Source organism: Tursiops truncatus, unplaced genomic scaffold (genome assembly GCF_011762595.2).
Source record: "Tursiops truncatus isolate mTurTru1 unplaced genomic scaffold, mTurTru1.mat.Y mat_scaffold_729_arrow_ctg1, whole genome shotgun sequence".
NCBI lineage: Eukaryota > Metazoa > Chordata > Mammalia > Artiodactyla > Delphinidae > Tursiops > Tursiops truncatus.
This window is the reverse complement of record NW_022983388.1, coordinates 2,047-28,697: the sequence shown is the minus strand read 5'-3', so window position 1 is coordinate 28,697 and position 26,651 is coordinate 2,047. Positions and strand designations below refer to the sequence as shown.

The 26,651-nt window shown below is 46.5% G+C and overlaps 1 protein-coding gene across 1 annotated transcript in view; it reads left to right on the top strand.

Moving 5' to 3' along the window:
- LOC101332347 (H(+)/Cl(-) exchange transporter 4) overlaps positions 1-25,889 on the top strand; it is a 30,370-nt gene extending 4,481 nt beyond the window's left edge. The window contains 11 exon segments of the mRNA XM_033850470.2: positions 1,279-1,378; positions 5,789-5,910; positions 5,912-5,977; positions 14,529-14,561; positions 14,563-14,652; positions 21,052-21,258; positions 21,365-21,445; positions 22,418-22,921; positions 22,923-22,964; positions 24,788-24,974; positions 25,461-25,889. Coding sequence (XP_033706361.1) covers positions 1,279-1,378; positions 5,789-5,910; positions 5,912-5,977; positions 14,529-14,561; positions 14,563-14,652; positions 21,052-21,258; positions 21,365-21,445; positions 22,418-22,921; positions 22,923-22,964; positions 24,788-24,974; positions 25,461-25,867 — 1,839 coding nt within the window. The 3' untranslated portion in view covers positions 25,868-25,889.
- Positions 25,890-26,651: the final 762 nt, after the last annotated feature.

Genomic DNA, 26,651 nt, shown 5'->3' with positions numbered 1-26,651 from the left:
GGGTGGGGGAGGGATAAATTAGGAGTTCGGACTAACAGATACACACTATTATATATAAAGTAGATAAACAACAAGGTCCTACTGTATAGCACAGGGAACTATATTTAATATTTTGTAATAACCTATAATGGAAAAGAATCTGAAAAAGGATATATATATATAGGTATAACTAAATCACTTTGCTGTACACCTGAAATTAACATTGTAAATCAACTATACTTCAATTAAAAAAAGAAAGTTCGGGGCTTCCCTGGTGGCGCAGTGGTTGGGGGTCCGCCTGCCGATGCAGGGGACGCGGGTTCGTGCCCCGGTCCGGGAGGATCGCACATGCCGCAGAACGGCTGGACCCGTGAGCCATGGCCGCTGAGCCTGCGTGTCCAGAGCCTGTGCTCTGCAACGGGAGAGGCCACAGCAGTGAGAGGCCCACGTACCGCAAAAAAAAAAAAAAAAAAGTAAGTTCTTGGGACTTCCCTGGTGGCGCAGTGGTTAAGAATCCACCTGCCAATGCAGGGGACATGGGTTTGAGCCCTGGTCTGGGAAGATCCCACATGCCACGGAGCAACTAAGCCCGTGTGCCACAGCTACTGAGCCTGCGCTCTAGAGCCCGCGAGCCACAACTACTGAAACCCGCACGCCTAGAGCCTGTGCTCCGCAACAAGAGAAGCCACCACAATGAGAAGCCCGCGCACCGCAACGAAGAGTAGCCCCCGCTCGCCACATCTAGAGAAAGCCTGCGCACAGCAATGAAGACCCAACGCAGCCATAAAGGAAGGAAGGAAGGAAAGAAAGGAGGGAGGGAGGGAGGGAGGGAGGAAGGAAGGAAGAGAAAGAAATTAAGTTCGTTCTTGTTGTTAACATGTAGCCTGGAAAATGAAAGAAGGAATTGAAGTCTTTGTCGAAGAGGGTCTTTGTGAACAGACCTTACGATTTAGGCTAAAATAATGATTTGTATTCAAAACGGTGACACCGAAGTGATGTCTTCCTTCAGAATGGCTTTGAAATAATCAAAGATCACATCACACTTAGTGAGGTTTTTTTAAGTAAGTGAACTTTTTTGGATTCTTTGGAGACTACTATGGCATCTTTCTAGCTCTGTGAACTAGAAAGCCCATTTAACCACTGTGCTAGGTAACTGAAAGAGTCACGTTAGCGGCAGTCTAGTTGCTTCATTATATTCGTTTTCCTCAATCACCGTGTTTCCTGAGGAAGCAGTTTCAGAGAAGGAAGCCTGAATTGGAAAGTGTGTCCACATCAGCTCCGATGTCTTTCTGCTTCTAGATAACCAGCAAAAGCAAGGAGTCCATATGGGAGTTCATCAAGAGCTTGCTGGACGCCTGGTCAGGATGGGCGGTGATGCTGCTCATCGGCCTGCTGGCAGGTACGTGGAGTGTTTCTCTTGTACTTCAGGCAAAGGGGCTGTTACTTGAAATACCTAAGGGCACAATACATGACGATACACTTAACATAAATCTATCATCAGTAAAGCAAAAAGACCCCAAGGCACGGACAGGCCCAGGTATGGTCATTGGAGCGCGGTACCGAGAAGGCGGGTTGGCCCTTTCCACACTGTAGAAAGGTTTACCGCCATGCTGGATTTTATTGAAAACACACATTTCACATTCTATAGTACTTGGCCACGTAGAAGGTGAGAAAGGACGGGAACATGTTGATCTCTAAAAATAAAACATCATATGAGACTGGCCTTTACTAACACCGGCAGCCCTGAGATGAATTGTAAACATCGAGAGACGCTCACAGTAACGTGAGACACCACAGGGTCTGAGGAAGGCCCGGGGAGGTACCTCCAGCCCATGGGTTGTTCTGACCCTCAGCGACTCCGTGTCCTTCATTCTTATAATCCCAACACCATGTTTGTGAGCAGTTGCTGTTTCCAGAATGAATGAATGAGTATCTGGAGGGGACACCTCCCCTTTTAATAGCAAATGCACAGCCCTCCATGGAAATTGTTTCCTGAAACTTACTTCCTTTTAGGAGGCTGTGAAGGTTAATGTCTAAGGAGAAAAAAATTTGATCATGCTGAAGAGATTCCCTTAAGAAACTCCCCCTGCCTGTAGTAACACGCTAGTTCTGCTTATAGGACTGATCAGAGAATGGCTGTGTGATACAGGTTGAATATAGTACGTACTCGCAGAGCACCTGCGGGGCATAGGGTAAAATTTTGTGATTAGAGGACTTTGATTTCTGGCTGCCCTGTCACTCGTTACATCTACAATGGTAAGAGGGGCCTGGTTGCCGGGAGGGGCTCCCTCTGCCTGGCATGTCCTAAAGGGCCCAGGAGAGTGCTGAGGGGCAGTCCTCTCCTTCCGGCCACAGCAGCTACCCACCCATTCCGCCCATCCTGTCCTTCCCCTCCCAGTGGCGCTCCCGGTATATATTGGCAGCAGTGCTGGGAGGGAATTCGAGTTCATGGACATATGGCGTTTTGCCACCCATTCATTAGGCTCTATGAAGTCCTTTAAAGGTAGGTGGGGGGGAGAGGGCGGAGAGGGTAGTTTGCTGCGAACTTTGATGTCTTTCTTTAGAATAGATTTATAAAACTGTACCCTGTGTTATTCTTGGCTCCTGGGAAGGAGGGATGAATACGGGAAATGAAGGAATCAGAGTAGATGTCTTGGCTTCCTGCTGGAGTCACACAGTATAGATTTATCAACTGATCTCAGAGCCCTGTCGGGCTGTCTTTAACAAGTCAGATACCGACCATCGGGCTTCACTGTTAATCCGATTTCCATCAGTTCTTTCAGGAAGAATCACCTGGGGAATTAAAAAAAATGCTGCTGCCCAGGCTTCAATTAAATAGTAGCTCCCTGGAGATGACACCCTAGCATTGAGTAAAGCCCCCTTTCCCCTGTGATTTTAATATGCAGCCAGGGTGAGGACTGCTGGGAGAAGGGCGATCCCATGGTCACATCAGCAGATGAGTATAGGAGGGAGGCAAGAAAAAGATGATCTTGGCAGTGAAGGTGGCGAAAGTGTTCTTTTGATCTGGATGAAGGAAAAGCCAGAAAACTGCCCCATTCACCTTCCCGTTCCCCAGTGGCGAGCCCCAGGGGTCCCACTATCTTGCCAGTCACCTCCGTATTGGCAGCCCAGACATTATATTCCGACGCCCAAGCTGCGGCTCCTCTGCAGGGCGTTAACCAGGAGCCAACACTGGGTGTCGCTGTTGTTCCACACAAGGCAGTTTTTGTTCCAATGTCATCTTCTGCTTGAGGTGTTCTCCTGGACCACCTTTTCTAAAAGCACGTCTCCCTCTCTGAGCCTCGTCGCCCTCGCCCACTATATGTATGTATGTGTGTGTGTACGTAACAGCTTTATTGAGAATATAACTCACTACCATACAGTTTCACCTAGTTAAGTGTACAACTTGGTGTTTTCTAGTGTACTCACAGAGTTTTGCAACATCACCAAGGCCAATTTTAGAACATTTTTCATCAAGCTCCCAAAGAGCTTCCTACCCTTTAGCTATCAGCCCCAGTGTCCCTAGCCTCCGCTCAGTCCTGGGCAACCGCTAATCTACTTGCTGTCTCTGTAGATTTGCCTACTCTGGACATTTCATAAAATGGAAGCATACAATATATGGTCTTTTTGTGACTGGCTTCTTTTACAGCATACGTTTCCAAGGTTCATCCATGCTGTCGCATGTGTCAGCGCTTCATTCCTTTTGGTTGCCATTGTAGGTGGACCACATTTTGTTTCTCCATTCAGCAATTGACGGTGCATATGTGTTGTTTCCACTCTTGGCTTCTGTGAATATGCAGTTGTGAACATTTGCGGACATGTCTTGTGTTGGGTGTATGTTTTCATTTCTCGTGGGCAGATGCCAGGAATGAAAGTGTTTGGCTCAGGTGGTGACTCCTTGTTTAACTTTTTTTTTTTTTTTTTTTGTAATACGCGGGGCCTATCACTGTTGTGGCTCTCCCGTTGTGGAGAACAGGCTCCGGACGCGCAGGCTCAGCGGCCATGGCTCACGGGCCCAGCCGCTCTGCGGCATGTGGGATCTTCCCGGACCGGGGCGCGAACCGTGTCCCCTGTGTCGGCAGGCGGACTCCAACCACTGCGCCACCAGGGAAACCCCCTTGTTAACTTTTTGAGGACGTGTCCGACTGTTCTCCTGCCACCATTGTAGGAATGGCTGCCATTGGAACGTGCTGTATTCTCCTCTCTAGCACCTACCACCTTCTGTTGGAGCCCCTCATTTACTTACTTATTCAATCTAGTGTCTTCTCGTACAAGCTGAGATTCCACGAAGGCAGGGACCTGAGTTTGCTTTGTTCACTGCTGTACCCCAGGGTGTGGAACAGTACGTGGCACGTAGTACGTAGGTGCTCAATAAATAGCCCTTGAGTGAATGGATGGACGTGAGTTTCCCTGATTTTCATTCGTTTTGTTGCTCTCATTCATTCAACATGGATATATAGTTCCAGCTATGTACCTGACGTGAATACAATGGGCCCTTGCCCACTTAAAGGGGACACAGGTCTAGACACCTGGCTTGATCCCCACCGTGGCACACAAACCAGACAAGAGACTCCCCCCACCCTTATAGACTAGTTGGAGTGTGTGTGAGTGCATGTGAGGGGTGTGTGTGTGTGTGTGTGTATACACATATATATAAATACTGATCATATCAGGATGTGATAGGTATGGTGATGGGGAGTGCCTGGGAAGTATACTTAGCCCAGACTTAGGAAATCAGGAAGGCTTCCTGAAGGAGGTGATATAAATGCCAGCATCTGGAAGATAAATAGGAGCTTGGCGGGTTGGGGGAGGACAGTGCTATCTGAGGTGGTGCAGAGAGGAAGGGCCTGGTGTGCCAAGGAACACAGTGTGGGCAGGGTGTGGGATTCGTGATGGAGAGAGAGGAGCTGGAGAGAATGTGGGAACGGTGGTCAGAGCCTGTGCGCTGCTGAGGATTCGGGTGTTCTGGCTAGAACAGTGGGCGACTGCTGATGGAACCAGGAGAGTGGCAAGGCCAGGTCGCCTGAGGCTGGCATATGGCTGCCTTCGGGGAATTGATGTTGTAATAAGGATCTAGTAAAAGTGTGAAAAGTTTGGTAGCGCAAAAGTATTCCCTGCCTTCGTGAAAGACTGGAATGGGTTATTCTAGAAAGAGACCTAAATGGCCTTCTCTGACCCACTGCACACTCGATTTTATCCCACTCCTATCGGCCTTTAAAGTAGTTATTTACTTATGTAGCTCCTCAGTCCTTTATCCATAATTTTTTAAAAATCCAGAAAGTTCTAACAAGTAAGATTTTTCAAGCTGGATTCCATTTGATGGGAAAACTTTATTTCAATGACGAGGCTGTTATAAATAGTTTTGTCTCCATTTTGTCTGAATTGTCAGGTTTCCTGGAGGATATTCATGTGTGTGATCCCAGCATCCTGCCCCAGAAGCCGCTGAGGGGGTTACGTGATTTATAGGGTGTAGGTACCCTGTTTCTAAGATTCGGAAGGGCTGGGTTCTGAAAGCCGCTCGGCCCCAGGGGCTTGCGGTGGGCTCAGTGCTGCGGGTCTCTCCCTCCCACCCTATCGAAGCCCCCCGAGGACAGCGTATCATTGGCCTTTGTGTCTCACTGGGCTGGGCACCACTTTTGCCACACCTGGTGCCCTGCCACTCGCTCAGGTGACCTCAAGACTGAAGAAAGAGGGTTCCTGGGTGCGTGGCAGCCCGGGGCACGGGCATCTCCGCCTGGCCCTCCGGGCGCACGTGCTACCCTGGCCCATGCCGGCCGTCCTTCTGAGTGGCTCTCGCTGCTTCTTCCAGGCACCCTGGCCGGGGTCATCGATCTCGCCGTCGACTGGATGACAGACCTGAAGGAGGGCATCTGCCTGTCCGCCTTCTGGTACAGCCACGAGCAGTGCTGCTGGACTTCCAATGAGACCACGTTTTGAGGACAGGGACAAGTGTCCCCTGTGGCAGAAGTGGTCGGAGCTGCTGGTGAAACAGTCGGAGGTGGGTGCAGGGGCGGGTCCTGGCTGGGAGCCCCGTGGCTGGTGTTGGGGGACGTCCGAGCTCTCACCTTGCAGGGTCTGTCCTGACCGTCGTCGTGGCTACTACGAGTGCCACTTGCCACTTGGCTTTTCCTAGCTCTAGGGTTCAAACTTCACTTGGAAAATCCCTTCCCACTATTTCATGTGCACGATGTATGTATTTTCTTTAAAGCCTTTTGTTTGGCTTTATTTTTCTTACTGAGAGTGATCTCTTGATCATGCTGAAGAAATAGGGTTGATTTTTATCCCTTCTGATTGAGAAGAAAAGATGTTACTGTTTTTTAATAACAGCTTTAGTGAGACATGATCCATACTCCGTGGGGTGTACCCATTAACGGGTACAATGCGGTGGCTTTTAGGATATTCACAGAGTTGTGCCGCATCACCCCGATCGAATTTTAGAACTTTTTTTTTTTAACATTTATTTTTCATTCAAACAGAAAGTCGCAAAAATTATAATCATCCTCATCAGTTCACTCAGTCCCATGTAATTATTTTCATCTTGATCTTTTGTTAGCACTTTTATGAATGCATCAGTTTTCCATTAGAGTTCTGAAAATGCTTATTCATTCAGTTCAGCAGTATAGTCAGTTACCAGAAACCTGTACTTGTCAGAGTCTTTTCCATGAATTCCTTGAAGCTGAAACCCTTTTATAGGAACATTTTTGCAAAAGCGTCAGAGTACACCCAGAACTGTCTGTAAATGACAAAAGACTTAAAAATGACCACAGTTAAAGATTTGATGAAAGTTCATAATAATGCAATTGACAAGGAAACTTAGTTATTTCTGAGATATACATTTTAAAGTAATAACTAGAATTATGACTTATAACATTATACCAGAACATATAAGATTTTTAGGAATTTCATGTAATGTCTGAAACATTTATATTAACATATTTCCATACAAGTAACCCAAAGAAAGTTTAGTATTAGTTGTTTTTTTTCTTTTTATACAACAGGTTCCTATTAGTCATCAGTTTTATAGACATCAGTGTATACATGTCAATCCCAATCGCCCAATTCAGCACACCACCATCCCCACCCCACTGCGGTTTTTACCCCCTGATGTCCATACGTTTGTCCTCTACATCTGTGTCTCAACTTCTGCCCTGCAAACCGGTTCATCTGTACCATTGTTCTAGGTTCCACATACATGTGTTAATATACGATATTTGTATTTCTCTTTCTGACTTACTTCACTCTGTATGACAGTCTCTAGATCCATCCACGTCCCAACAAATGATTCAATTTCGTTCCTTTTTATGGCTGAGTAATATTGCATTGTATATATGTACCACAACTTCTTTATCTATTCCTCTGTCAGTGGGCATTTAGGTTGCTTCCATGACCTGGCTGTTGTAAATAGTGCTGCAATGAACACTGGGGTGCATGTGTCTTTTTGCATTATTGTTTTCTCTGGGTATATGCCTAGTAGTTGGATTGCTGGATCATATGGTAATTCTATTTTTAGTTTTTTAAGGAACCTCCATACTGTTCTCCATACTGGCTGTATCAATTTACATTCCCACCCACAGTGCAAGAGGGTTCCCTTTTCTCCACACCCTCTCCAGCATTTGTTGTTTGTAGATTTTCTGATGATGCCCATTCTAACTGGTGTGATGTGATACCTCATTGTAGTTTTGATTTGCATTTCTCTAATAATTAGTGATGTTGAGCAGCTTTTCATGTGCTTCTTGGCCACCTGTATGTCTTCTTTGGAGAAATGTCTATTTAGGTCTTCTGCCCATTTTTGGATTGGGTTGTTTGTTTCTTTAATATTGAGCTGCATGAGCTGTTTATATATTTTGGAGATAATCCTTTGTCCATTGATTCGTTTGCAAATATTTTCTCCCATTCTGAGGGTTGTCTTTTTGTCTTGTTTCCTTGCTGTGCAAAAGCTTTTAAGTTTCATTAGGTCCCATTTGTTTATTTTTGTTTTTATTTCCATTACTCTAGGAGGTGGATCAAAAAAGATCTTACTGTGATTTATGTCAAAGAGTGTTCTTCCTGTGTTTTCCTCTAAGAGTTTTATAGTGTCTGGACTTACATTTAGGTCTCTAATCCATTTTGAGTTTATTTTTGTGTATGGTGTTAGGGAGTGTTCTAATTTCATTCTTTTACATGTAGCTGTCCAGTTTTCCCAGCACCACTTATTGAAGAGATTGTCTTTTCTCCATTGCATATCCTTGCCTCCTTTGTCATAGATTAGTTGATCATAGGTGCACGGGTTTACCTCTGGGCTTTCTATCTTGTTCCATTGATCTATGTTTCTGTTTTTGTGCCAGTACCATATTGTCTTGATTACTGTAGCATAGTCTGAAGTCAGGGAGTCTGATTCCTCCAGCTCCGTTTTTTTCCCTCAAGACTGCTTTGGCTATTCGGGGTCTTTTGTGTCTCCGTACAAATTTTAAGATGATTTGTTCTAGTTCCATAAAAAATGCCATTGGTAGTTTGATAGGGATTGCATTGAATCTGTAGATTGCTTTGGGTAGTACAGTCATGTTCACAGTATTGATTCTTCCAGTCCAAGAACGTGGTATATCTCTCCATCTGTTGGTATCTTTAATTTCTTTCATCAGTGTCTTATAGTTTCCTGCATACAGGTCTTTTGTCTCCCTAGGAAGGTTTATTCCTAGGTATTTTATTCTTTTTGTTGCAGTGGTAAATGGGAGTGTTTCCTTAATTTATCTTTCAGATTTTTCATCATTAGTGTATAGGAATGCAAGAGATTTCTGTGCATTAATTTTGTATCCCTGCAACTTTACCAAATTCACTGATTAGCTCTAGTAGTTTTCTGGTGGCATTTTTAGGATTCTCTATGTATAGTATCGTGTCATCTGCAAACAGTGACAGTTTTACTTCTTCTTTTCCAATTTGTATTCCTTTTATTTCTTTTTCTTCTCTGATTGCCGTGGCTAGGACTTCCAAAACTATGTTGAATAATAGTGGTGAGAGTGGACATCCTTGTCTCGTTCCTGATCTTAGAGGAAATGCTTTCAGTGTTTCACCATTGAGAATGATGTTTGCTGTGGGTTTGTTGTGTATGGCCTTTATTATGTTGAGGTAGGTTCCCTCTATGCCCACTTTCTGGAGAGTTTTATCATAAATGGGCGTTGAATTTTGTCAAAAGCTTTTTCTGCATCTATTGAGATGATCATATGGTTTTTTATTCTTCAATTTGTTAATGTGGTGTATCACATTGATTGATTTGCATATGTTGAAGAATCCTTGCATCCCTGGGATAACTCCCACTTGATCATGGTGTATGATCCTTTTAATGTGTTGTTGGATTCTGTTCGCTAGTATTTTGTTGACGATTTTTGTATCTATATTCATCAGTGATATTGGCCTCTAATTTTCTTTTTTTGTAGTATCTTTGTCTGGTTTTGGTATCAGGGTGATGGTGGCCTCATAGAATGAGTTTGGGAGTGTTCCTTCCTCTGCAATTTTTTGGAAGAGTTTGAGAAGGATGGGTGTTAGCTCTTCTCTAAGTGTTTGACGGAATTCACCTGTGAAGCCATCTGGTCCTGGACTTTTGTTTGTTGGAAGATTTTTTTTCTTTTTTTTTTTTGCGGTACGCGGGCCTCTCACTGTCGCGGCCTCTCCCGTTGCGGAGCACAGGCTCCGGACGCGCAGGCTCAGCAGCCATGGCCTACGGGCCCAGCCGCTCCGCGGCATGTGGGATCTTCCCGGACCGGGGCATGAACCCATGTCCCCTGCATCGGCAGGTGGACTCTCAACCATTGCGCCACCAGGGAAGGTCTTGTTGGAAGATTTTTAATCACAGTTTCAATGTCATTACTTGTGATTGGTCTGTTCGTATTTTCTGTTTCTTCCTGGTTCAGTCTTGGAAGGTTATACCTTTCTAAGAATTTGTCCATTTCTTTCAGGTTTTCCATTTTTTTGGCATAGAGTTGCTTTTAGTAGTCTCTTAGGATGCTTTGTATTTCTGCGGTGTCTGTTGTAACTTCTCCTTTTTTCATTTCTAAATTTATTGATTTGAGTCCTCTCCCTCTTTTTTCTTGATGAGTCTGGCTAATGGTTTATCAATTTTGTTTATCTTCTCAAAGAACCAGCTTTTAGTTTTATTGATCTTTGCTGTTGTTTCTTTGTTTCTATTTCATTTATTTCTGCTCTGATCTTTATGATTTCTTTCCTTCTTCTAACTTTGGGTCTTGTTTGTTCTTCTTTCTCTGGTTCCTTTAGCTGAGGTTAAATTGTTTATTTGAGATTTTTCTTGTTTCTTGAGGTAGGCTTGTATAGCTATAAACTTCCCTCTTAGAACTTCTTTTGCTGCATCCCATAGGTTTTGGATCATCGTGTTTTCATTGTCATTTGTCTCTAGGTATTTTTTGATTTCCTCTTTGATTTTTCTTCAGTGATCTCTTGGTTATTTAGTAACGTCTTGTTTAGCCTCCATGTGTTTGTGTTTTTTACGTTTTTTTCCCTGTAATTCATTTCTAATCTCATAGCCTTGTGGTCAGAAAAGATGCTTGATATGATTTCAGTTTTCTTAAATTTACTGAAGCTTGATTTGTGACCCAAGATGTGACCTATCCTGGAGAATGTTCCGTGCGCACTTGAGAAGAAAGTGTAATCTGCTGTTTTTGGATGTAATCTGCTGTCCTATAAATATCAATTAAATCTATCTGGTCTATTGTGTCATTTAAAGCTTCTGTTTCCTTATTAATTTTCTGTCTGGATGATCTCCATTGGTGTGAGTGAGGTGTTAAACTCCCCCACTATTATTGTGTTCCTGTCGATTTCCTCTTTTATAGCTGTTAGCAGTTGCCTTATATATTGAGGTGCTCCTGTGTTGGGTGCATATATATTTATAATTGTTATATCTTCTTCTTGGATTGATCCCTTGATCATTATGTAGTGTCCTTCCTTGTCTCTTGTAACCTTCTTTATTTTAAAGTCTATTTATCTGATATGAGTATTCCTACTCCAGCTTTCTTTTGATTTCCATTGGCATGGAATATCTTTTTCCATCCCTCACTTTCAGTCTAGGTCTGAAGTGGGTCTCTTGTAGACAGCAAATATATGGGTCTTGTTTTTGTATCCATTCTGCGAGCCTGTGTCTTTTGGTTGAAGCATTTAATCCATTCAAATTTAAGGTAATTATTGATATATATGTTCCTATTACCATTTTCTTAACTGTTTCGGTTTGTTTTCATAGGTCCTTTTCTTCTCTTCTGTTTCCGACTTAGAGAAGTTTCTTTAGCATTTTTTGTAGATGGTTTGGTGGTGCTGAATCCTGTTAGCTTTTGCTTGTCTGTAAGGCTTTTAATTTCTCTGTTGAATTTGAATGAGATCCTTGCTGGGTAGAGTAATCTTGGTTGTAGGTTCTTCCCTTTTGTCACTTTATCATGCCACTTCCTTCTGGCTTGTAGAGTTTCTGCTGAGAAATCAGCTGTTAACCTTATGGGAGTTCCCTTGTATGTTATTTTTCCTTTTTCCCTTACTGCTTTCAATAATTTTTCTTTGTGTTTAATTTTTGCCAATTTGATTACTATGTGTCTTGGCGTGTTTCTGCTTGGGTTTATCCTATATGGGACTCGGTGCGCTTCCTGGACTTGGGTGGCTATTTCCTTTACCATGTTAGGGAAGTTTCAACTATAATCTCTTCAAATATTTTCTCTGGTCCTTTCTCTCTCTCTTCTCCTTCTAGGTCCCCTATAATGCGAATGTTGTTGCCTTTAATGTTGTCCCAGATGTTTCTTAGGCTGTCTTCATTTCTTTTCATTCTTTTTTCTTTATTCTGTTCTGCAGCAGTGAATTCCACCATTCTGTCTTCCAGGTCACTTATCTGTTCTCCGGCCTCAGTTATTCTGCTATTGATTCCCTCTAGTGTATTTTTCATTTTAGTTATTGTATTGTTCATCTCTGTTTGTTCTTTAATGCTTCTAGGTCTTTGTTAAACATTTCTTGCATCTTCTCGATCTTTGCCTCCATTCTTTTTCCAAAGTCCTGGATCATCTTCACTATCATTATTCTGAATTATTTTTCTGGAAGGTTGCCTATCTCCACTTCATTTAGTTGTTTTTTCTGGGGTTTTATTTTGTTCCTTCATCTGGTACATAGCCCTCTGCCTTTTCATCTTGTCTGTCTTTCTGTGAATGTCTAGAACATTTTCATCGCCCCCAAAGAATGCTTGTACGGAACGGCAGTCACTCCCCATTTCCCCCCAAGTCTGCCAGTCCTAGGCAACCACGAATCTACTTTCTTGTGTCTGCAGATTTCCCTGTTCTGGACATTTCATGTAAATGGAATCATACAGTCCGTGGACTTTTTTTTTTTTGCTGTACGTGGGCCTCTCACTGTTGTGGCCTCTCCCGTTGGGGAGTACAGGCTCCGGACGCGCAGGCTCAGCGGCCAGGGCTCACGGGCCCAGCCGCTCCGCGGCATGTGGGATCTTCCTGGACCGGGGCACAAACCCGCATCCCCTATATCGGCAGGTGGACTCTCAACCACTGCGCCACCAGGGAAGCCCCTGTGGACTTTTGTGTCTGGCTTCATTCACTTAGCGTAATGTCTTCCAGATTCGTTCGTGTCATACCATAGATTGGTACTTTATTCCTTTTCATGGCCAAATAACATTCCATTGTCTGGATAGAGCACATTTCATTTCTCCACTCATCAGCTGAGTAACATGGGTTGCTTCCACTTTTGGGCTATTATGAATGATTTTGCTTTGAACGTTTGTCTACAGGTTTTTGTGTGGACATATGTTTTCATTTCTTTTGGGTAGATACCTAGGAGGGGAATTGCTGGGTCACATGGCAACTCTATATTTAACCTTTTGAGGAGCTGCCAGACTCTCTTCCAGAGTGGCTGCACCACTTGAGACTCCAGCAGCAGTGTATGTGGGTTCCAGTTTCCCCACATCCTCAACCGACCCCAGTTGTTATCTGGTTTGGATTATAGCCCTCCTAACAGGTGTGAAGTGCTGGCTCATTGTGGATTAAGTTACCATCTTCCAGTGCATCTTAGGAGCACGTTACAGAGGATGTTTGTGGGCCTTCTGTGATGGGAATATCCCAGGCCCAGGGGATGTAGCAGTGAAGCACAGACCTGTTGCTTGCCTTCATGGCACTCCAAGCTTCAGATCCACATACACATCTTAGCTGGGGAAAAGGGTTAGTTTCTAACCGAATTCAGTGGTTACCACAATGACTGTGGGTCATCGACAGATCAGAAGCCCAGGTGAGGGGGGAGTTAGGTTGGAACGATTCACATTAGGGGCAATGTGAGGACCATTCAAGCTAGAAGTGTTCTTGGAAGATAGATGTGATCCCTTTATTCTCCTCTTCCCTCTCCCGCTCTCTTGCCCGATTGACTTAATGCAGCTGAAGACATTTGGAATGCACTTTGCCATTTGCTAAACCTCTTTCTCAGTGGAGTTGAAAATTAATTCCTTCAAATCTCAGAAGTAGACCGGGATCTTGAAATCTCACACATTCTCAGTGCTCTCCATTACTTCCAAAAATACAAAAATAAATTCTCTACTTGAGTTGATGGAGGCGGGCAGGCAGAATTGGCTGGGCGCCATGTTTGATTTCTTCTCTCCTATTTTGGGGGGAAATATGGCCGTCTAGCTTTTCAGCCATTTCTAAGATTTATACTTTGATTCAAAGAATTACTGTTAGTAAGGGTGAGACGTTATTTTTAGTCTCAAAAAAGTCCATTTTTCACTAGGTGAAATGTATTCCTCGGTCTGATTTCTCACCACATAGGGTGTGAATATCTGTGATTGTTAAGGCTAGAGCCATCTCGTCGAGCATGTTTTGCATTTTACAGGCACACGTGTAGCCGTGCCCACAGCCTGGCTTGTAGGTGCCCTCACTTTCCCTCTCCATCACGTGCGGCATCCAGATGGTGGCAAGAAGCTGAGGCCTGGAGAATTGTGGTCTCTGCCCACAGACCAGGTCCTCAGCCTCAGAGACCCCAGACTGTGTGTTTGGTTCAGAAAATGTTCCCCACACATCAGATAATTTGAACTATTGGGGCGGGGCCTGAGACTCTGCATTTCCAGCCCACGCCCAAGTCCAGGGACCACATCTGGGTAGCGGTATTCTGAAATGCAGTTCCCACACTTCCTCATTGGCAGGGCAGCTGCGTGCTGCGGCACGGATGTGGCCTTCATGAAAGCAAAGAGGCTGATCCACCATACACGAGACCAAACAAACCTTCCCGGGGCTCGAAGGCAGAATTTTCTCTTACACCTTTCATTAACTTGAGGGCCCGGAGCCATTAAAACCAAGCCTCATTCACAGTTTCTATGACTGCTGAGATCTCACCTGGTAGAAGGTGTGTGTACACAGCTCCCGGAGAAGCAGCCAGCGCTGTGTGTGTGAACCGACTGTAGCAATAGCAGCAGCTGATAAAGCCAACCCTGCCTCTTCGCTGACACAGGACCCGGAGAGAAGCTGCCTGGCGGAGGGGCAGGTGCGTCGCTCGGTTCTGCGGTGGCTCACGTGTTCTTTCTTGTTCTGTGTCTTGTTTAGGGTGCCAGCGCTTACATTTTGAATTACCTAATGTTACATCCTGTGGGCGTTGCTGTTTGCGTTTTTGGCCGTCTCCCTGGTACGAGTATTTGCACCATACGCCTGTGGCTCTGGTATACCCGAGGTGAGTGGGGGCTGAATGAATTTCTTTTGTGCCAATAATAAGAATAGCAAATGTTTACGTGGTACTCTGTGCTAAGCACGGTTCCAAGCATTGGACATCTGTTCACTCATTTAGTCCTCACAGGGAGCCTATGAGGTAGGTACTGTTATTCTTCATTTGACGGTTGGGGAAACTGAAGCACAGAGAGGTTAAGTAACTTGCCCAAGGTCACTAAGCCGGTGAGCTGGGAGTCGAATCCAGCTGTCTGGCTTATGCTCTGTTGCTTCTCAGCTGCTTAAATTCTTGTCTTTACAAACCAGGCATAACTCTTAAAGCCTGTGGAGTCAGAGTCCATCAACCACACACACAAACGTGGCACTCTAGTAACTCATAAGTGCGTCTATGATGGAACGTGAAAGAGGACAACGGTGGAGGTTTACTGCTCAGAAAGCTTACTGATGAGTAAAACTCCCTCGCCACGTTTTGCTCTTCTGGTGACAGGGTAATAGCAATCTTTAAAAAATGAATTCCACGTTCAGTACATGCGCCGTGAATGCACCCTTGTGAGTTTAGAGTTCTTATAAATATTTTTCAGCACTTTCTTGTAACCAGAGTATGAGGGAAGTGACCTCATCGACCAGGAGGAATGCCCAAGACCAAACTTCAAACCAAGGAGATCTGCTGGGTTAGAATAACGATGCTTGAGCAAATTCCCGAAAAGCCCACATAGTAAAACTTTTAGCCAGAAATCATTTTAAAAGCACTTAGATGATCATTCTAATCATTGCTGTTCCATTCTCCTTCAAGTCGGTGCTTCAGCAGCGCCCATAGACGGTGGAGATGCCGAGTTGATAAAGATGTGAGCGGTCATGGCAGTGCACCCACACTCTTTGGTGGTGTCGCCAGCACCGCCGCTGGTCTGGGCAGTTCATGCAAAGGGCTGGGGTAATTAAAGGATCATCGAAAGGAAAGCTCAACATTGTCTTGATCCAGGAAAAGATTAAAAAAAAAAAAGACTATTTCATGCTGAACTTTGGATGGTTTATATGAGCGTGTTGCTGCAGGAGCCTGAAAAATAAGCTGCAATACCATCCTGTTTCCTCGGTACAGCCACTGCTGCTCTAAGGCACCATATGCATTCCTAAAAATCACAAAACTGCATCATCAAAACCACAGAGCTTGTGGGGAAGATGGGGCGAGGGGCACAGCACTCAGAAACTTCACTGGTGACACATGAAAAAGACGGGAACCTCATAAAAGCAGTAGCAGAGTTAGACACACGTTAAATGGTTAAGAAATGTGTGAATACTCCCCTAGTGCATGCGTGAGCTGGGAGTCGTCTGAGACGTGTGCCTGTGTGCATTTTGTGTAGCCCTGCACGGCTCGATTCGCAGCTGCAGTTTTCCGCCTTGTGTTTCTCCCAGATGAAATTGTGCAGAAACAGATGCGAAATTGGCATTATGCTCAAGTTCTGCCCTGACTGCATGAATCACACTGGAACAAATTTGGGTTTTCCAAACAAGTGTTCAGGCAGAACTGACTGCGTTTTATTGGATATCGAAGACCGAAGGCACCTGGGACACTAAAAAGAACAGATTACTGTTGGCATCTCGGTTTCTGATCGCAATGCCCAACAGCACGCGCTTTTGGACTCCAGCCGCCTATCAAAATAAGGAGATGGCCAGTGGGGAACTGGTGGGGAATTTAAAGCAGCAATAAAAGATGTGGGGGCAATCCCATCTTTCCCCTTCCAAGAACCAGAGGTGCGTGGCTCAGCTCTTAGACAGACAGGGAACTCTATCTGGGAGGGGCTGGCTGGACCTGGTCTTCGTCCAAAGCGGGCATCTTTATTTGTGACAGCTGAACTCAAAAGGAATAAACTACTGAGTTGAGCATTGTTTCCCGTGTGACAAAGCACAAGGAACACACTGACATGGATAAAACTCATAAAAGCGGTATCAAGTGAAAAAAGTAAGTTGCAGAAGAATATCTAAATAAAGTATGAATCTATTTATGTAGAGTCCCTAAAACAGCCAAAATGAAACAAGCATACTGTATAGTGATATACATATGTGCTAAAGCTATAAAGAAAGGCAAGGGAATGATTGGAGGCGGGAGGAGGAAGGTTCCACTGAGGAAGCAAACAGGGCTTTCAAAGGTACCTGCTCTTCTGTCCTAAACTTGGTAGTGGGTACATGAACATGCTTTCAGCCGTATATAATATGTAACAGGTTCATGTCTCTATTTATAAAAGAGTTCACAATAATCTTTTCAAGTACCAGGAGCCCAATGGAGATTTCATAATTAAGCTTTGGTTATTATGACTCAGTAGTAGAAAATTTTCCCTATTATTATAGTAGAGCTTGAAATTCCTAACCTAAGGGTGCAATACCTACCCCAGTTCTTGGAGGAGAGGGGCAGAGTGAAAAGTAAGTGCAAATAAGTAGTTCCTGGATATAAAGGATGTCCTTCCAGTTAAAACCCAACGGACCATGCAAACAGCTCTACTCAGTTTGAGATACAGGGCTATTCTTCACTTCAGGAAAGATACTAAATGAGATCTTTAGAAAATAAACTTCCCATCGTAGGAGGTGATCAGCAGTGTCGGAACAAACTTTGAATGCAGTGCACTTCTGAACAGTTTAAAAATCACTCATCCGGGCTTCCCTGGTGGCGCAGTGGTTGAGAGTCCGCCTGCCGATGCAGGGGACGCGGGTTCGTGTCCCGGTCCGGGAAGATCCCACATGCCGGGGAGCAGCTGGGCCCGTGAGCCATGGCCGCTGAGCCTGCGCGTCCGGAGCCTGTGCTCCACAATGGGAGAGGCCACAGCAGTGAGAGGCCTGCGTACTGCAAAAAAAAAAAAAAAAAAAATCACTCATCCTTTATAATGTTTGCTTCTGAAACATTTAGATTACTTTGGATGACAGTGTTACTGACCAGGGTTCTTGACCTCCTTAATCAATAGAAAGTGATCAGAGGCCAGGCAAGAAATTCAGGCAAGGCTTTATTGGGGCCCGAGCTGCAACAGGCGGGGAGGGAGAACAAGTACAGGTGCCCTTGCTGGCCTACTTGCTGGGGGGCAGGGCGAGCTGGTTCCTGATATGCGGTGAGGGGAGGGGTGTGTCCAGGGGTCCGGCCAGAGGGGAGGCTTAGGGGGTCTGCCCACCCCTTTGGTGGTGTTGAGTGCAGGGGGCATGCGCAGTGCCCTGCTTTTGCTCCCGGCTCTTCAGAAGTGCAGTGGGGCTTTTTGGTCTCTTTGTACCTTGTTGTCCAGAATTTGCCCCAACTGGGCATGCATGCAGTTACTTTTAGTCCCTTATACTTTCTTTGTATTTTGTTGCTAGGTGTTTGTCCAGGTGCAAGCATTGCAGCACTGCAGCAAAGGGTCCCAGGTCCCAGCCAGTGTCAAAACTCCTTTGAAACATTAAAAAAAATACAAAATTTAGAGACCATTTCTTTTCTGTGTAATAAATGCTCTTGTGTTAGCTCTACAAAGCACATTTAAAAGTGCACACTAGTTCTTGGGCTTCAGAACTTAGAGCGAACTGGCAAGGATGACTCTACTACTATCTGCTTCATTCATAGAACCACTGTGGACCGTATAAGAAATCATGTCCTCCTAGGGACTTGCCTGCTGGTGCAGTGGTTAAGAATCTACCTGCCAGTGCAGGGTACACGGGTTCGAGCCCTGGTCCGGGAAGATCCCACATGCCGCGGAGCAGCTAAGCCCGTGCACCACAACTACTGAGCCTGCGCTCTAGAGCCCGCGAGCCACAACTATTGAGCCCGCGGGCCACAACTACTGAAGCCCATGCGCCTAGAACCCATGCTCCGCAACAAGAGAAGCCACAGCAATGAGAAGCCCGCGCACCGCAACAAAGAGTAACCCCCGCTTGCCGCAACTAGAGAAAGCCCGCACGCAGCAACGAAGACCCAACGCAGCCAAATAAATAAAATAAAGAAAAAAAAAAGTAATCATGCCCCCCTAGAACTTACTTTGAGTTGATGTTTCAGTTCTATACAATGTGAACTCTCTCACAAATATTTATTTGCCAGAGAGGTTTTAAAGTTACCACCATCAAGTCACAAATGTGCTGCAATACATCGCCCTAAAGCCCTGCTTGACTCAGTCTCTGTTGATCCAAATTAAAGCAAGCGATTGGATTTTGGCATCTACTGGGAATGAATTTGCCTTCTTTAGTCCCTAATTTGATCATGACAATTTTATAAAGTCATTTTAGAGAATTACAAAATACCTCTTACATTGTTCAATTCACCACATGTCATGGCTGGCAAAGGCTCAGGTAATTTAGATGCTTGTAATTTTCTAAATGGTATTACGCTCTTCAACTGTACCCTGGGGTCCAAATCCACATTAACTAACTGACAAAAAATTATAGATAATTTTATTCTAGGCAACACAAAAGGGCAGGATTGTGGCAGGCATACTAAAACGTCCCTTAAATAAAGGGATCTGAGATCCCCAGAGCACAGGCTCAAATAGGCCCACTAGCACTAGTTAAAGACCAGTTTAACCACCGCTAGTTTGTCTGCCTTTAGTTAAAGGCTAGTTCAAGAAATACCATCTGATTGTAGAGCTGGAAGACCTCACTCGTGTTCTCTAGGAAGGATCTTAGTGAGTTCTTTAGAACGGATGCCCACACGCTCACTCACTGTTGGTCTTCCTCCTTGAATTAAGAAACAGATCTCTATCAAGAATTCCTGAGATGGAAATGGTCCAGTCACACCCCTGTAAAATTGCTAGGATTAGTTCACTTCACGACCCTCTCCAAATCATCACAGGTGACATGATGCCAAAGAGTGTTTCAGGACCTCCCTTAAATATTGAGTAATTAGGAATACCTGTACTGCTCTTCTCAGGACGAGAGCAGTGCTTCTCTACTGGACTGCATTTTAGAATCACCTGGGGAGGCTGTAAACCTCCTATGCCCAGGATACACCTCAGACGAGTTACATCAGATCTCGGGGTGGGGGGATAACTCGTCCTCACTGGTGCCTAATTCTCCAGGTGATGCCACAGAGCGCCGGTGGAGGACAGTAATAGCTATTTGAGAAACTGATTTCTTGGCGCCCACTAGGAGGCTCTTTGACGTTATGTAAACATCCTGACGGTGACAAGAGCTGAGACTGTCCCATTATGTATTATACAATGGGAAAACGGATACTGACCAAGAATTTCATTAGCTGACTCACTCACTGTCTAATAAATCTCTGATTACAGGCTTGTAAATTGCTAGCTGGGCAGTAAACATTCACTCCATTTCAGCCAGTCGCAGGAGAGGTTGAAGGTAAAATGTTTCTTACCCATTGGTGATGCTTCCGTATCCAGAAGAACCCTGTTTTGGGGGAAGAGGACTCCAGTAGATGAAGTTAATCACTGAGATGGGCACCCCGTTGAATTCTAAAAGCGTTATGCAAATTCACGTGCACATTTAGGGAGAAAGCCATTATTTGGCATTTACAAAACAGTTGCAGGTCTGAAAGTGGAGCACGAGGCAGCTCCACCTGTAGTCAAAGTACTTTTCAGTACCAGGGGGCAAGATTCAACGGAAGGGAAGGGGTTGCCGTGGATTCAGATACCCTTACATCCCCCAGAGGTGCGTTATTAGAATGTTGAGCATCTTCTTTTTCCAATATTGTATTAAGAATATTTTCAAACATACAGGAAAGTCGAAATAATTGAGCACCCATATACCCCTGGCCTGCATCAGGGGTTGGCAGACTTTTCCGATAAAGGGCAGAGAGTCAATATTTTGGGCTTTGTGAGTCAAGAGGCAAAATTGAGGAACTATTCTCACTAAAAGACCGGTAGTCTTGTTTACATATTACATTTAAAAACATTAAAAGCCCTCTTAGCTCGTGTGTCATACACAACAGGCCGTGGGCTGGATTTGGCCCATGGGCCATAGTTTGCCGGCCCTGATCTAAAGTTCAATTGATATTTTGTTGTATTTGCTTTGTCACATAGCCAGCCAGATGTCCCTTTATCTTGGCCATCTTTCAGTAGTGAAAAATTAACAGTTAAAATCAATAGATACAGAACAGTTAAAATCAATTTTCAACACAACAGAGGGTAAAATGCACAGGATAAATGCCATAAATAAAATGAGACTGATAATTACTTACTCAGTCCTCGTTATGATCTCTCATTACTCTCGGAATTATTAAGATTTACTATGCATTGAAATTGTTTCAGGGTTCCATTAATATATAAAATTAGGCGTTAATATAAATTCTCAATATAAAATTATAGCTAAATTAACAACTAAAGCAGCCTGTCCTCCATATGATTTAGTGAATCTCAGTTTGAAAGATGCTTCTCAGAGGAGGGAGAGGTTACTTTCCTAGCCGTGGCGCTGAAGCGGCTCACTCCCTATCGTTCTCCATCCTGTGTTTCAGATAAAGACCATCTTGAGTGGCTTCATCATCAGGGGCTACTTGGGCAAGTGGACCCTGCTGATCAAGACTGTCACCCTGGTGCTGGTGGTGTCCTCGGGCCTGAGCCTTGGCAAGGAAGGGCCGCTGGTGCACGTGGCATGCTGCTGTGGCAACTTCTTCAGCAGCCTCTTCTCCAAGTACAGCAAGAACGAGGGCAAGAGGCGCGAGGTGAGCAGGTGCAGGATGAAGCGCCCTCCCACCCTCTCCGGGCTCACCAGTACCCGCTGATTTGCCGGAAAGGCCTCGGGCTGACGGGGAGCTCTTTGCTTCGCAGGTGCTGTCAGCTGCGGCCGCTGCTGGGGTCTCTGTCGCCTTTGGTGCTCCGATCGGGGGTGTGCTTTTCAGTCTGGAAGAGGTGAGCGTGGGCTCTGGAGGGCCCCGTGGTTCTGAGCGCCGAGGAACACATGGGGGTTCGGGGTGGCAGGAGGCTTCCCTCTCTAGCCCTCTGAGGACTAGATGCGAAGGAGGATTGAGAGATTCCTGCAGCTCATTAAGGAGCCGCAGTGTTCGCCATGAAATACGTGTTTTCGAGTCCTGTTGAAAACTTGCCAGTGTGATTTCTGGGGGAGATTTGCAGTCTCCTCTCTCGTTTTCATAAACAACACAATGAAGCATTTTTATGTTTTGCAACGCAAATGGATCTAGTCCAGCAGTTGGCCCACGTTGTCTGTAAAGGGCCAGGTAGCAAATATTTTAGGCTTTGTGGGTCTCAGGGCTCGGTCGCAACCACTGGGCTCTGCCCTTGTAGCGTGGAAGGCGCCGCAGACAACACGTGCGTGCGTGGCATGGCTGCCTTCCCACAAGACCTTCCCTATGGATGCTGAAGTTTGGATTTTATATCATTACCACTTGTCACTAAGTCTTGTTCTTTTGAATATTTCACATGTCACAAAATAATTCTCTCTTCCCCCACCCATTTAAAAATGTACAAACCGTTCTTAACTCACGTGCCCTCCAGGTACGTTTGCTGGGCCAGGGGTTTCAACCCATGATCTGTTGTCTGGAGAATCAAATCAGAGGTTTCTTTTCTTTTAGGATGGTCTCTGTGCCATAAACAGAATTATGATGAAGTGTTCTCATTTCTCTTAAAAAATAGCTCAAACACACCTTGACTAGTATCCGTTCCAATTTTAGACATAGAGTCCTTTAAATATCTTTGTTAGTGCATTTGGGCCATACTCACACCTAGGTTGAGGAAGTGCCCATCTTTGGTCTTGAGTGTGACTTTGTGGCCTATGCCAGCAGGTGGCTGCTGATCAGGGGCTGGGGCTCTGGGCAGCTCTTTCTTCCGCCAGTCTCTGATTTTCCACCTGTTCGTTGGTCGCAGGTCAGCTACTACTTTCCCTTAAAGACTTTGTGGCGGTCCTTTTTTGCGGCCCTGGTGGCAGCCTTCACGCTGCGATCCATCAATCCCTTTGGGAACAGCCGCCTCGTCCTCTTCTACGTGGAGTATCACACGCCCTGGTACATGGCCGAGCTCTTCCCCTTCATCCTGCTTGGGGTCTTCGGGGGCTTGTGGGGAACCCTCTTCATCCGCTGCAACATCGCCTGGTGCAGGAGGCGCAAAACCACCAAGCTGGGGAAGTACCCGGTGCTGGAGGTCATTGCGGTGACCGCCATCACTGCCATCGTCGCCTACCCCAACCCCTACACGCGCCGCAGCACGAGCGAGCTCATATCCGAGCTCTTCAATGACTGCGGGGCCCTCGAGTCCTCCCAGCTCTGTGACTACATCAATGACCCCAACATGACGCGACCCGTGGACGACATCCCCGACCGCCCGGCCGGGGTCGGGGTTTACACGGCCATGTGGCAGCTGGCCCTGGCGCTGAATCTTCAAAATCGTCATTACCATATTTACCTTTGGCATGAAGGTAAGTGAAGGGGAGGGAAGGTGTCAGGGGAGGGAGGCAACCTCTATCCTTCTGGGGATAGCACCCTAGTCCCCAGAATAAGATTGTGACGAGGGGAAAAGGGGAGGTGACCTTTACTGAACGTTCTCATGCGCAGGGCACTTGACATTCTTTTAATCAACAAGAAACAACGCTTTTGATAAACAGCAAGCCTATGGAATAGAGATTTATAACCCCATTTTACAAGTGAAGAAGCTAAGGCTTGGAGTATATCATTCATATGGAGACATGTACAGCTTGGTGAATTCTCACAAAACGTACACACTTGTGTGACCAGCACCCAGGGCCAGGAGCAGAACGCTGGGAACCCCCCAGAACCCCCTCGTATTCCATGACTGTTGCTTTTTGTGGTATTCTTACGAATTAAAAAAAACAAAAGTCTAGGGACTTCCCTGGTGGTCCAGTGGTTGAGAATCCGCCTTCCAATGCAGGCGACATGGGTTCAATCTCTAGTGGTAACTAAGATTCCACATGCCGAGGGGCAACTAAGCCCGCCTGCCACAGACTACAGAGCCCACGCGATCTGGAGCCCCCATGCCACAACTAGAGAGAAGCCTGCGCGCAGCAACGAAAGATCCTGCGTACCGCAACTGAGACCCGACACAGCCAAAATAAATAAATAAATAAATAAAAATAAATACTAAAAAAAGTCTGAGAAGCTGTGCACTTGGGTGCAGTGGTCAAACACAAACCTGAATTTTTGCCTTAAGAACAAGGAAGGATGAACGTTATTAAACAGGTGACTGTCTCTGATGCAAAGGGATTTATTTTCTTCTGGTGCCTGCTGGGAGAAGCCTGCTTTGAAGGTACAGGGGATTAAATGATGGGGGGATAAGGGGTGCTGAGAAAGGAACAATTTCCTCAGGAATGTCTCACACTCTGGAAATCACACCCGAGAATCCAAACTTAACTTGAATTTGGGTAAAGATCCACTTGCATCCTCAGGTTGATGACAGCTGGGGGGCGGGGGTGGGTAGGGGTGACATAAATGCAGCTCCCGGTCAGGATCGGCGGTCACATGCAGTCTCCACAAACAGAGTCAAGTCTGTTCTGTAGCACATGTCTGATCACTAGAGAAATGAACATGTTTTTCATACAGCAAAATATAAAATACGCTATTACCAAGGCCTTTCAGTTTCCATGGTCTGTTTCTTTGCTGCATTTAGCCTGGCTTGAAAATATTCAGAATACTTTTCGGAAAATGGACTTTGTTAGGAAGACGGACCTGCCCCCCATCTCTCTCTGACAGGTGTTTGGCCACTGTACATACAAGAGGGCAGTAAGCCCGTGCCAAGGTTTTTGGAAGATGCAGGGCAGCTACACTGATGCTTTTAGCTTCTTTCTTTGACCTGTGAACAGTTTGAGGCCTTGCTTTTCCATTTTCATGCTGTGGCTTGACATTTAATTTTAAAAGCTAATCTGAATGGCACGTGAGGGGAGAGAGAAAGTGGTGAGTATCTCAAGTGACAGATGTGCAGTTTGAATGTTATTTGCAGTGGGGCTTATCATTCTTTTATCCACAGCAGACAAACTAGGCCAGCTTTTGAAGGTGAGGAAATGAAAGTGTAAAATTGCATTTTCTCCAGGTCACAGTAGATACGACCAAGCAGGTGAAATCACTGGTCCCATGGTTTCCCAGGTGACCCATGTTTTGAAGCGTTGCCCCTCCTTTGAAGACCGAAGCAAAATGCAAGCTCGTCGAGGGGGGCCTGAGTTTCCCGGCGGCGGGGCGGCGGGAACGGGGCCCCCTTCCCTCATGCTTCTTTCCCCTGCGCTCCCCGCAGATCCCGTCCGGTCTCTTCATCCCCAGCATGGCTGTGGGGGCCATGGCAGGCAGGATGGTGGGAATTGGCGTGGAGCAACTGGCTTACCATCACCACGACTGGATCATCTTTAGGAATTGGTGCAGGCCCGGAGCAGACTGCGTCACCCCAGGGCTCTATGCCATGGTGGGAGCTGCCGCCTGCCTAGGTACCGTGTGTGTGTGTGTGTGTGTGAGTAGCAGAGGGCTTTTCTCTGCTCAGTCATCCAGGGACCCAGGCTGATGGGGTCTCCACCATCTTGCAGCTGTACCATCTACAATAGTGGATAGTCTCTGCAATTTTCCAGCTCGAGGGGTTCTGGTAGAGAGCGATGCTTGCTGAGTCAGAAACCTGCAAAGCCCAAGTAGGCTCCACTCACCAAAAAGCAAGGCGTGTGGTCCTGGGTGAATAGACAACTTGCTGTCCCTCATGGGAGAAGAGCCCCTCAGGGAGATGTGACTTACGGCTCCTGATGCAAGGCTGTGTTTACCGAGTCTGGCCTCTGGCCCAGAGGTCCGAGCCTGGGCGCCGTGTTGGACTGTCTCAGTAGAACAGGTGCCGGGAGGGTAGAGCCGGCTTCTCGGTTTCCACAGTTCATGTCTTCTTGTGGGTGTGGAGTCGAGTCCTGCAATTTCATTCCTCCCTTTGGTTGCAGGTGGAGTTACCAGGATGACGGTGTCATTGGTGGTTATCATGTTTGAATTGACGGGTGGTCTCGAGTACATCGTGCCCCTGATGGCAGCAGCCGTGACCAGCAAGTGGGTGGCTGATGCCTTTGGGAAGGAAGGCATCTACGAGGCCCACATCCACTTAAATGGGTACCCGTTCCTGGACGTGAAGGACGAGTTCACCCACCGCACGCTGGCCACCGACGTCATGCGGCCAAGGCGGGGGGAGCCGCCGCTGTCCGTGCTCACCCAGGGCAGCATGACCGTCGAGGACGTGGAGACGCTCATCAAGGAGACCGACTACAACGGCTTCCCCGTGGTCGTCTCCAGGGACTCGGAGCGCCTCATCGGGTTCGCCCAGAGGAGGGAGCTGATTCCTGCCATAAGTGAGTAAAGCAGGGAGGCTCACGTTTCACGGAGACGAATAGCAGCTCTGTGCCCCCGACATTCTCAAAGAGGTTCGACAGAGTGCACGAGGGTCGGAGGGCTTCAGCCCAGGGTCTCTCACGCTTTAATGCTTATTCCGTTTCACCTGGGCGTCTGGCCAGACTGCCGTAGGTCTGGGGTGGGACCCGAGACTCTGCATTTCTCCCGAGCTCCCTCTCAATGCTGCTGCTGCTGCCCCCAAGTCACACCGTGAGGGACAGTGTCTTGTCGGAGGCATTCTTGGCTGGACACCGAGCACCACATTTGCAAGCAGCCCCCTGGGCCGCTCCCGCTAGGACACACGCGCTCCGCCTTTTAGGGACTTGCTGGGCGAAGCTCAGCAGGAAGCGGTGGGAGAGCTTGGGCTGGCCGGGCCAGCTGCTCGCAGAGACAGACTTCCAGGCAGGCTGACCGGCTCAGATGCTGAGCCCTTTGCCTCAGACGCCTCCCTCGGCGCCGCTCAAGCCCGTCACTTCGCCACGATGTCCGGTGCCATCAGTTAGAGACCCACGTGGGTGCAGTCAGTTCCGTGGGATGCTTTTCCTCCTCGTGCGCTAACTGGATCAGCTGGGCTGAGGGGCAGGCTGTTGAGTTGGGAGAGCAGAGAGGGGATGATGCCCAGCTGGATGTTCCCGACACGGGCGGCTCAGAGCAGCCCGGGGCTCCCGATGGCCCAGGGATGAGCGCCTTGGAAGGGGAGCGGGACGTGGGAGGATTCCACAGGCAGAGGCCCGGTGTGAGTCTTTGGAGGC